This window comes from Nyctereutes procyonoides, unplaced genomic scaffold, assembly GCF_905146905.1.
Source record: "Nyctereutes procyonoides isolate TBG_1078 unplaced genomic scaffold, NYPRO_anot_genome, whole genome shotgun sequence".
Taxonomy (NCBI): Eukaryota; Metazoa; Chordata; class Mammalia; order Carnivora; family Canidae; genus Nyctereutes; species Nyctereutes procyonoides.
The window spans coordinates 23,674,522-23,686,584 of record NW_026575135.1 but is presented as its reverse complement, the minus strand read 5'-3'; the positions used below and the strand labels follow the sequence as shown (position 1 = coordinate 23,686,584).

The 12,063-nt window shown below is 38.0% G+C and overlaps 1 protein-coding gene across 1 annotated transcript in view; it reads right to left on the bottom strand.

The window, feature by feature from the left end:
* Positions 1 to 12,063, bottom strand: part of UBAP2 (ubiquitin associated protein 2) — a 122,996-nt gene that overhangs the window by 42,586 nt on the left and 68,347 nt on the right. The window contains 2 exon segments of the mRNA XM_055302448.1: positions 2,927 to 3,030; positions 4,969 to 5,023. Of these exon segments, the coding sequence (XP_055158423.1) occupies positions 2,927 to 3,030; positions 4,969 to 5,023 (159 nt within the window).

Genomic DNA, 12,063 nt, shown 5'->3' with positions numbered 1-12,063 from the left:
TATATAAATGGTATATATCCTTCCCTTTGTTTCTTCTTGAATTTTTTGATTATTTTAAAATTAAGATTTCACATTTTACATTTTCATAGGGGGTAGTCTTATTTTGCATACATTAAAATTCTCCCCTAAACATCTGATGTTTTTTGAAGTTACTAATTTTTTTTTCATTTTTCTCGTTGCTGATTGGTTACAGAAATATATTTATTGAACTTCTTGAACTTCTACCTAGCACCTCTTAAAACTCCCTTATCAATATTTTATCTCGATTTTTGGATCACTGCCAGGAATGACAGATTCTTCCTCTATTTCCAACCCTTCTTCTTTCATATTGCAATGATTACAACATCTACTACATTGTATACAGGAAAATAAGAGTTAGTCCCTTTATCTTGTCCAGAGAAAAAATATCCAACACATTACCACTAATTGCAAAGTCTGCTCTAAGTTTTATACATATCCCCTATATGATTAAGGAAATTTCCTTGTATTCCAGATTTGCCAGTTTTTTAAAAAATCAGAAATGGAGGGACGCCTGGGTGGCTCAGCGGTTGAGTGTCTGCCTTTGACTCGGGTCCCAATCCCGGAGTCCGGGGATGGAGTCCCACATGGGGCTCCCTGTGTGGAGCCTGCTTCTCCCTCTGCCTATGTCTCTGCCTCTCTCTGTGTGTCTCATGAGTAAATAAATAAAATCTTAAAAAAAAAAAAAAAAATCAGAAATGGATGTTGGGTTTTGTCAAATGGTCTTCCTTACTGAAACGATAGAATTTTCACCTTTATTAAAGTAGGAATAATACTTATTTTTGATATTGAGGTGTAACTCGTACAGCAGAAAATCCACTCTTTCAAAGTACACAATTGAGCAGTGTTTAGTAGATTCACAAATTGTACAATCATGACTATCTATTCCAGAATATTTTCATCACTCCCGAGAAGAAATCTTCAACCCATTAGTAGTCACTCCCCATTTTTCCCAAGCCTTCCCAATCCTATGCATTCAATAATCAACTTCTACGTATCTGCCTGATATGGACATTTCATACAAATGTAATCATACGATATAAAATATGTGTTCCTTTATGACTGGCTTCTTTCACTCAGCATGGTTTTAAGATTCATCCATGTTGCAGCATGCATCAGCACTTCATTCCTTTTTATAATACAATGAATACTCCATTGTACGGATGGCATACCACATTTTACTCATCCATTCATCCACTGAAGTACATGTGATTTGTTTCCACATTTTGGCTATTATGAATTATGCTTCTACGAACACCTTTATGTAAGGGTACATAAAGCTACGTCTTCCATTCCCTTGGGTATATATCTGACAGGAGACTGATTTTTTAATGTTAAAGAAACTTGACTGCCAAGTATACATTTAACATAGCCATGATGTATTATCCTTTTTTATCTTACTGAAAGGTTTTATAATATTTTGTCTTTTTTTATATTTGTGTTGAAGAGTGAGGTTCATTTGTAATGTCAAATGTTAGCATAAGATTTATTGACATGAAGTATCTTACCATCTTTTAATATCTGATATCAATTTTAATTGTAATTATATTAAAATATATAGTATAGAATATATTACAAGGGATCCCTGGGTGGCGCAGCGGTTTGGCGCCTGCCTTTGGCCCAGGGCGTGGTCCTGGAGACCCGGGATCGAATCCCATGTCGGGCTCCCAGTGCATGGAGCCTGCTTCTCCCTCTGCCTGTGTCTCTGCCTCTCTCTCTCTGTGTGACTATCATAAATAAATAAAAATTTAAAAAAAAAAAAAAGAATATATTACAATTATAATTATTTTCAATATCCCTGTTCTCATTTCTATAATCAATTATGTGTGCTTCTCCTTCCCTTGATCAGTCTCAGAGTAAGTTTATCAATATTATCAGTCTTTTCAAATTACCATTTTTATAACTTTTGTTGATCTTCTCTATGGTATCTTTGATTTCTAGTTCACTGATTGTGTTTCTGTGGTGGTGGCACAGTCCTATTTTTTGACCAGGATAGATATTAAATGGATGTTTGCTTTTAGATTATTTATTCAACTATTTATATTTGCAGTTATAATTCATGAATTGTCAAAATTAGGTTCTCATAAATATAATTGCAATAGTTAATATAAATTATCATGAAAAAATCCTAAGAGCTCAAAAAAGTCAATCAGAGAAATACAAATACCATATGATTTCACTCATATGGGGAATTTAGAAAACAAAAGAGGACCATGGGGGAAGGAAAAATAAGACAAAAACAGAGGAAGACAAACCATAAGAGACTTTTAATTATAAGAAACAAACTGAAGGTTGCTGGAGGGGTGGTGAGGACTGGAGATGGGCGGTGATGGACTTTAAGGAGGGCATGTGATGTAATGAGTATTGGGTGTTATATGAGACTGATGAATCACTGACCTCTACCTCTGAAACTAATAATACATTGGTTAACTGAATATAATTTTTTTAAATCCCAAGAGCTCTATTAAATAAACATACCAATTAACAAGCATTTATCCATAAATTTCCAAAAAGAAATCATCCAAAAATATCAGGATCACAAAAAATCTCCAAAAGCAATTGGTGCCCAAACCTCCCTATCATATACCACTTTATCTGGCCTAAATTTAGGTTCACCATCAGGAAGAGTACTTTTCAGTAACAGGTCTTCCCGTAAGAAATTATAACATATCCCTGACACACTGAGATTTCAGTGTAATTTTGTACTGACTTACACAGTAATTAAAGCCTCTCCCTCAGAGTGCAGAAGGAAAAAAATCAAATATCAATGAGATTTTTAAGCAAGACTATGGAGGTAAGAACCAGCTAATAGTATCAGAGGTAGGACAGCAAACTGTTTTTCATTCTTCTCTAATGGCATGCCTTTGTATGTTAAGAATTCATAAAACACATCTCGGACAACACTTACCAGTTCCTTCATCTGCGCCATTTTGAGTAGCTTCCCAAACTACTGGCTTTGATCCACACCCATCTGTAGATGGAGAATCTGAGTAGTCCGCAGGATTAAATGTCCTTGGGTTTTAAAAAAGTAAAGAATTACGGCAAATGCAACAATTGCCAAAGTCACAAAAATCATCATACATCATCTTCCCTCCCTGCCCCCCCAAAAAACCTGCCCCATCTAAAAGCCACTACAAGCAATTTTACCCTCCTTCTCCTATTTAATTATAGCTAATTCTTCTGGCCATCAAGATGTAGATCTTCTGAAAGGCAGGGATTGCCTAGGGACCTTCCACACGCTTTTGTATGATGCCCTTATTTCCCTAAATTGTTGCCCTCCGCATCCTAAAGCAGATGTGCATATCTATAATTATATTAGGAAGAATAAGGGCTCTAATGGAAAACCCCCTTAAAAATTAAGACCAGACTTGAATACACAGTCTTATCTTCCCAAGTCAGAATCCAGGTCTTTTTATGATAGAAACAGTGAATCTACATATAAAGAAAATGCTTCATTCAGGTTTTTTTCCCATTAAAATTCTAAACACCTAGGATTCAGAAGTTTAAGTAAAGCCAAATTAATACTGTCACTAAAATTTTCAGAATAGAATTTAAAGTTTTTTTTTCCAGCTTTATTGAGGTTATCATTGACCAAAAAAAAAAAAAAAAAATCACAAAAGAGTATTTGAAAGTAAACCACTAAATCCATTCAATTACCTAAAGCTGCTGGGCTGGGCACATACCTTACGTTTAAATATTCCAGCCAGTTTGCTCCCTATGTATTCATCACAATGAGCTCATGAAAAAAACAGAAATGGCAAGAGGCATCATCTAAAGTCAGCAAATACCTCCCCACCCGCCCAGTGCTCCCCTGAAGCTATGGAGAGACAAAGGGTTTTGCTGGAACCAATTCCCTTCTGTTCTTGACTGTCATCTACAGATGGCTTCTACAAGAAGCTTTAAAACTTGGGGGGATCCCTGGGTGGCGCAGCGGTTTGGCGCCTGCCTTTGGCCCAGGGCGCGATCCTGGAGACCCGGGATCGAATCCCACGTCGGGCTCCCGGTGCGTGGAGCCTGCTTCTCCCTCTGCCTGTGTCTCTGCCTCTCTCTCTCATTCTGTGTGACTATCATAAATAAAAAAAATTAAAAAAAAAAAAAAAAAAACTTGGGGATCCCTGGGTGGCGCAGCGGTTTGGCGCCTGCCTTTGGCCCAGGGCGCGGTCCTGGGGACCCGGGATCAAGTCCCAAGTCGGGCTCCCGGTGCATGGAGCCTGCTTCTCCCTTTGCCTGTGTCTCTGCCTCTCTCTCTCTCTCTCTCTCTCTCTCTCTCTGTGCGACTATCATAAATAAAAAATTTTTTAAAATTAAAAAAAAAACTTGTCCTAAAATCCAGGGAAAACTAATATTTTAGAAGTAGCAAAAAGTGAAAAGAATAGTCAGAAATTATGAATAAACAACAAATCATATCACCTATGGGGAGAGAAAACTATCACTTTCACATAAATAAATACTGCATTTACTTACTATTCAAAGACAACTGCTGGATGTATCAATATACCTCTTAGGCAATGGTTTTCAACTAGGGATGATTATGTACCTCTCTCCCAGGGACCATCAGGCAAAATATGAAGATTTTTTTGATTGTTACAACTTGAGAAGGGATGCCACTGGCATCTAGTAGGGAGAGGCCAGGGATGTTGCTAAACATCCTACAATGTAAAGGATACCCCACCACCTCAACAAATTATCAGAGAATACAAAATGTCAACAGAGCCAAGGATAGAAGTTCTTGAATTTCTAGAAATAAATACAATTTTATTTGTACTATCTCACTTTTTCACTATTTTTTCTTTTCAATATAGAATATCCAAAAAATAAAAATTAAAATTAAAAAAAAAGAAGAAATATCAGATTCACTGGGATAAATAAATTGGGTACAGGACAGAGGGAAAATAAATTAGGAATAATAACTAGCAAGAGTAGCATAAAAATAGGATAGCTCAGATTTACCCCATGCCTTGGGTTGAGAATCTTCCTGCCCCTCTCCCTCTTCCACGTCCAAATCCTTAAAAAGAAAATAGTACCGTTAAATAGTATTTATGTCCTACACACTTATAATTCTACCAACTTCATTCTCTACGCACCAAGCCAAACACCAGTCATTGTTCCTAACAGCAACAACATTTCTATCCAATGCACTCAATCTGCTAGTCCCTACTGACACAAATATCTACAGTTACTGATTTTGTAAGATAAAAGAGATTTAATTCTGCTAGTATAGTAACTGTGATATGTAGCAGCTTAACACAGGTAGCTTACATTACTAACTATTCTGGGGGTGTGTGGGTGGCTCAGTTACTTAAACATCCAACTCCTGGTTTTAGCTCAGATCATGATCTCAGGGTTCTGGGATCAAGCTCCAAAACCGGCTCCACACTCATTGTAGAGTCTTGCTTGTTCCTCTCTGCTCCTCTCCCTTGCTCACGCATATACACATGCACTCTCTCCCTCTCAAATAAAAATTTTTTTAAAGAGAGAGAGAACAAATCATTTTATTCAGTGACTCTCCAGTGTTTTTAACATTCTGAACTGTGGACTAAAGAAACACCTAATGCAAGAGCTATAACTATACAATTCTTAGGGAAAATATAGAGCAAAAGCTTCATGACAGTGAATTTGGTAATGATTTCTTAGATAGAACACCAAAGGCACAGGTAAAACCAACAGACATTAGATTTGTGCATCAAAAGACACCTAAAGGGGCAACCTGGGTGGCTCAGTAGCTTAAGTGTCTGCCTTCAGCTCAAATCACAATCCCAGGGTCCTGGGATGGAGCCCCACAACAGGCTTCCTGGGAGTCGACCTCTCCCTCTATTTCACCGTTTTCTCTCTCTCTCTCTCTCTCTCTCTCTCTCTTCTCTCTCTCTCTCTAAAATAAATAAATACAATCTTTGAACAAAAAAGAAAAAAGACTCCTATACTGGGGTTCCCAACTAGCTCAGTTGGTACAGCATACAACCCGATCTCAGGGTTGTAAATTCAAGCCCCAGGTTGAGAGTAGAGATTATGTAAAAATAAACAAAACAAAACCAAAAAAGGATAGGAGGCACCTAGGTAGCTCAGTCAGTTGAGCCTCTGACTCTTGGTTCTGGCTCAGGTCACCATCTCAGGTTCCTGGGGCCAGGAACCCCCCACTCAGGGTGCAGAGTCTGAGATTCTTCCCCCCGCCCCTCCCCCTGCTGGCTCACTCTTTCTTTTATAAATTAATTAATTCTTTAAAGATAGGAAAAAAGATAACTTGTATCTACAAAGTAAAAAGGCAACCCATAGAACAGTCGCCCATGAAACATTTGATAAAGGAGTAATATTGAGAACGTATGAGAAACCTCTACGCTCAAGAAAACAATCGGATTCAAAAATGGTGAAGGACTTGAACAGACATTTCTCCACAAGATATGTAAATTGTCAATAGGCACCTGATAATATTCTCAGTATCACTAATTATTGGAGAAACCTGACACCCATGACAATGCTTACTATCAAAAAAAAATAAAAAGAGAAAGAGAACAGAAAATACCAAGTGTTGACAAGAATACAGAGAAACTAAAACATGCACTGTTTGGTAGAAATGTAAAATGGTGCAGCGACCATGTTAAACAGTACAGGAGTCCCTCAAAAAAGAGAATTACCAAATGATTCTGGAATTCCATCTCTAGATATATAGCAAAAAGAATTTGAAAAATAACACTCAAAGAAATATTATTCAGCCTAAAAGCGAAGGAAATTCTGACACATGCTATGTGAATGAACCCTGAGGACATTATACTGACTGAAATAGACCAGTCACAAAAGCACAAATTTTATGATTCCACTTATATGAGGTACATAAGAATAATCAAATTCAGAGAAAGGTGATTGCTAGCGGCTCTATTACCCATACTCACATAACTAAAATATGTATTAATTGTTTGTATAGCTAACTTTTCCACAGTCCAAGTTGAATTATTAAAAATATGATCTTAAAAAAAAATCTACCCTATCACCAAAGATGAGAGAATAGAGGGAACTGTCCTGAAGAATGGAAAAATCCTAATGCATATCATTAGCTACTGCCTGCTGTAGCACTTTCAAAAGGAAAAGGTTAAGATTACACACACAATCATTACCACAGCCTGCACAAAAGACAGCTCAGTCAGAAGAAAAACTTGCTCTAAGAAGAAGGCTTTCAATGTACAGGTCATAATAAAAACTTGGGGTCTTTTAATTGCAAAAAAAATGAAAGAAAGAAAGAAAGAAAGAAAGAAAGAAAGAAAGAAAGAAAGAAAGAAAGAAAGAAAGAAAGAAAGAAAGAAAGAAAGAAAGGAAAGGAAAGGAAAAAGAAAAGAGAAAAGAGAAAAGAAAAAAGAAACCATAGGACTAAAGAAGATTATCATAAAGATTAAATCAATATTGTGATACATGCTGTCTTTTTACCTAAAGGTCTTTCTAGGTACTCTGTACCACGTCTATGGTGAATGACTGTTCAAGTCCTCACATTTATGTTTTGTTGTTTTTTTTTTTTTTTTTAACACCGAGAGCCAGAATAGAAATGTTCCTTATTTCCTCTGAAAAAGCCAAAATAGGGGCACCTGGGTGGCTCAGTCAGTTAAATAAATATCTGCCTTCAGCTCAGATCACTATCTCAGGGTCCTGGGATTAAGCGCTCTCTGCTCAGCAGGATATCGGCATCTCCCTCTCAGTATTCTCCCCCCTCCTCCCCCACCCGAGGGAAGGAGGGGGTCCAAAACCTGGAAAACAGCCATCTCCTCTAGAGGAGGTGGATCCTAACTGCAGACATTCCTCACCTACACAGTGCTCAACAAGTGTAACCTAAATAAATAGAAGCAAATAGGGAGAGTAATCCTAATCTGACAGAAATCAATCCCTTTCCCTCATCCCCAGGAGACTGTATGGAGAGCTTGGTAACAGCCAAATGTACCAGAAAATGTGTGATCTTGAATTAATCACTATACACTCTGAGTCATGACAAGAAATACCTCTAAGTTCCTGACTAGTTCTAAGGCTTTATGTGTAGACAAAAATTTCCAAATTTTCAGGGCTAGTTCAATGACAAAAATAGTTGCCAGGCTAACTATGAGCTGCCACCATGCCCAGAGACCTATTTGGCCCATACCAAGAGTAGGGCATCCCTGGGGCTTGCCTGGATCAGAGACTCAGGAGTCAAGCAAATCCTGTCCCTCTATCTTTAAGTTAGAGTATATTCTCAGAAAGGAATATGCCTTCCCAATCTTAAAGTAGCATAAATAAGGTAAATGACAATGGGAAAATCTCCCTGAGATTCAGTAATGAATAAAGCTTAGAATCCAGATATCCCATATATTAGCTTGTCCTTAGTAAAGAAATCTGATTCTAAATGTGTTGTGGGGACACCTGGGTGACTCAGTCGTTTGAGCAACCAACTTTTTAAATTTTGGCTCAAATCATCACAGTCATGCGATTGAGCCCCAGGATCAAGCTTTGTGCTCAACAGGAAGTATGCTTGAGATTCTTTCTCCTGGTGCCTCCCCTCTTGGTTGTTCTCATTCTGTCTCTCTCAATAAAAATCTTAAAAACAACAACAAAAAAAATCCCAAATGGGGGTGCTGGGTGGCTCAGTCGGGTGTCAGCCTTCAGCTCATTTCATGACCTCAGGGTCCCATGACTGTGGGACCCCACATCCCATGACTGTGATGTCACATCAGGCTCCCTGCTCAGCAGAGAGTCTGCTTCTCCCTCTGCCACACATTCTCTCTCTAATCTTAAAAAAAAAAAAAAAAAAAAACACCTCTCAGGGGCACCTGGGTAGCTCAGTTAAACAGCTGCCTTTCGCTCAGGTCATGATCCCAGAGTCCCAGGATCAAGCCCTGAAGCAGGCACCCTGCTCAGTGGGGGGTCTGCTTCTCTCCCTTTCCCTGGCTTGTGCTCTCACTCTTTCTCTCTCTCTCAAATAAATAAATCTAAAAATAATTTTAAAATTTCCCTAGGTAGAAGATAATTTCTCCTAAACCCCATTTTACTCAGGGCTCTTCAGAATGCTTGAAGGAAAAACCCAATTCTAATTAGCTAATGCAAAACAGGCGATTTTAGGTTTATAAACTGGGGTAGTTTGCAGTTTAGCCATGAGTGGATCCAGGGGCGCACGTACATACAAAAAAGAATGTTTATATATTCTCAGAGTACTCCTCTCAAAAAGTATTTATTCATTACAAATTGTAGGATAATAACTTCACAGAAGAGAAATCTGGCAGAAACCACTGTTCTTAATAAAAACTAACATGACTAGTACTGGGATACACTTGTATCATGTGCCCTCTAATGTGACCTCAAGTCAGTGATCCTCAATTTCTGGTATTCCTGTCAGAAATAAGAAACAGTTTAACTATACTGGCTATAAAATAAAATCTAAAAACACCAGATAACATCAATCTATTCATGAGGAAGCTTCTCAGACTGATATTAAAGGACATTCTACAAGAATTTATATGTTTCAAAACCATCAAGGCCATGAAAGAGCAAGATTATTCCAAACTGATGGAACTATTGTAGACTGATGGACACTAAAGAGACATAAGAAGTAAACAAAATGTGATCTTGATTGGACTCTAGACCAGAATACTGTTTTGCTATCAAGAACATTACAGGAGGAGCACCTGGATGGCTCAGTGGTTGAGCATCTGCCTTTGGTTCAAGTTTTGATCCTGGGGTCCTGGGATCAAGTCCCGCATCAGGCCCATTACAGGAAGCCTGCTACTCCCTCTACCTATGTCTCTGCCTGTCTGTATCTCTCATGAATAAATACAGAAAATCCTTAAAAAAAAAAATTACAGGATAACTGGAAACTTTCCAATAAGGCCTGTAAACTGTATTAATATTAATTTCCTGTTTTTTATCACTGTAAGATACCTCCACAAGAGAGTATCTTTTGGGGTGCCTGGGTGGCCCAGATAGTTAAACAGTTGCCTTCAGCTCAGGTCATGAAGCCAGGAACCTGGGGTGGAGCCCCAAGTCAGACTCCCAGGTCAGCAGGGAGTCTGCTTCTCTCTCTCTCCCTCTGCCTCTGTCTTCCCCCCTGCTTGTGGTCTCTCTCTCAAATGAATAAAGTCTTTAAAAAAAAAAAAAAGAACCTCTTTTTCTTAGGAGATCTACCCTAATATATTAAGGGGTAAAATGGCATTATGTTGGAATTTATATTTAAAGGTTTCAGAAAAAAATAATAAATATATACAGAGGAAAAACAGAACAAATAGTAAAATATTAAAATTCAGGCAAACTAAGTAATAAACATTACCCAAAATTCCACTGTACTTTATGTCAAGACAGAATGTTAAAACCACACCCTGAGCTCTTCTGTGTATATTTTATATTCCAGTAAGTAGATTTTAATTCTGTAAATTTAAAAAAAAAAAAAAAAACTATGTTGTTTTCCATGTGTATATTAGCTACTCCTCCTACACAGAATGTTCCTATCTGGATTTTCACATGGTTTTCTTCCTCCTCAAACCACCCAATCTAAAGAGGACCCCACTAGGGTGCCTGGCTGGTTCAGTTGGTAGAGCATAAGACTTTTGATCTAGGAGCTTTGAGTTCAAGCCACATGATGGGCACAGAGCTTCATTACTTTAAAAAAAATTTTTTTTTAATGAACAAAATAGGGGCACTTGGGTGGCTCAGTGGTTGAGCATCTAGATGCCTTTGGCTTAGGTCATGATCCCGGGACCCTGGGATCAAGTACTACTTCAGGTTCCCCAAAGAGAGCCTGCTTATCCCTCTACCTATGCCTCTGCATCTCTCTCATGAATAAATTTTTAAAAACTTTTTAAAAAGAAATAACAAAAATAAAAATAAATGACCTCAGTGACAGCTGATTATCAATCATTTTAAGTCAAATAGTGGTTTTACTTGACCATCTCTTCTCCTTTCCCACCCAGCATGTGAGGGGCCATGCCTTATTTGCAGCATTATCTGCAATGATACAATGGGTATTTAAATATTAGTTGTTGCGGTTAAGACTGACAACATCAATTTCATGAACATCCAACTTCTTCATAAACTAAACTCATATTTAAAGATGTAATATAGGGAGATCTCTGGGTGACTCAGTGGTTTGGCGCCTGCCTTCGGCCCAGGGCGTGACCCTGGAGTCTCGGGATCGGGTCCCACGTCGGACTCCCTGCATGGAGCCTGTTTCTTCCTCTGCCTGTGTCTCTGCCTCTCTATCTCCTCCTCTCCCCCTCTCCCTGTCTAATGAATGAATAAATAAAATCTTTAAATAAATAAATAAAAATAAAAATAAAGATGTAATATAATGTCACTATTCAATTACAGGAAATATTTCAGCTGTCCAGCAATACATTTTAGAGCACAGCATTTTGTCAAGTACTTTTTATACCAGGACCCAAGAAGGCATTACAAAGAATTCAAATATTTAAAAACAATAGGATGTTAGCACACATTAAGTGCTCAATAATTATTTTTCAAATATATAGAACATAGTCATGTATTAGTTTGTTTTAAAAATACAGGAAATTGAGTTGCTAAAAATAAAAGTGAGGTAAGGAAGGTAAAATAAGGGAGAAAAGTTATGGAGTAAACTTTCTTGCCTTTTCACAGCATTATTTTTCTTCCATCCAGAAGGAAACAAACCATGCACCCTGCAATCTCAAATATCACTCTACCTTTTCAGGCTCGATCTCACCAAAAGACAAAAGAATACACACATGCTACCAAACCATAAACTGATAAAGAAACTTACAAGAAAAAAGGAGTGACTTAACTATAATTTCTCACTTATTGAGAATATAAAAATAAATGTCAATAAAGTAACCTAACGTTCAAGTTGAGAAGGTTAAAAAAGGGGTGGTGAGAAGGTTAAAAAAGGGGGGGAGGCAGCCCAAGTGGCTCAGCTTTAGCGCTGCCTTCAGCCCAGGGCGTGATCCTGGAGACCCAGGTAAAAGTCTCGCCCACATGGAGCTCCTTGCATGGAGCCTGCTTCTCCCTCTGCCTGTGTCTCTGCGTCTCTACCTCTCTGCCTCTCTCTGTCTCTCTCTCTCATGAATAAATTAAATC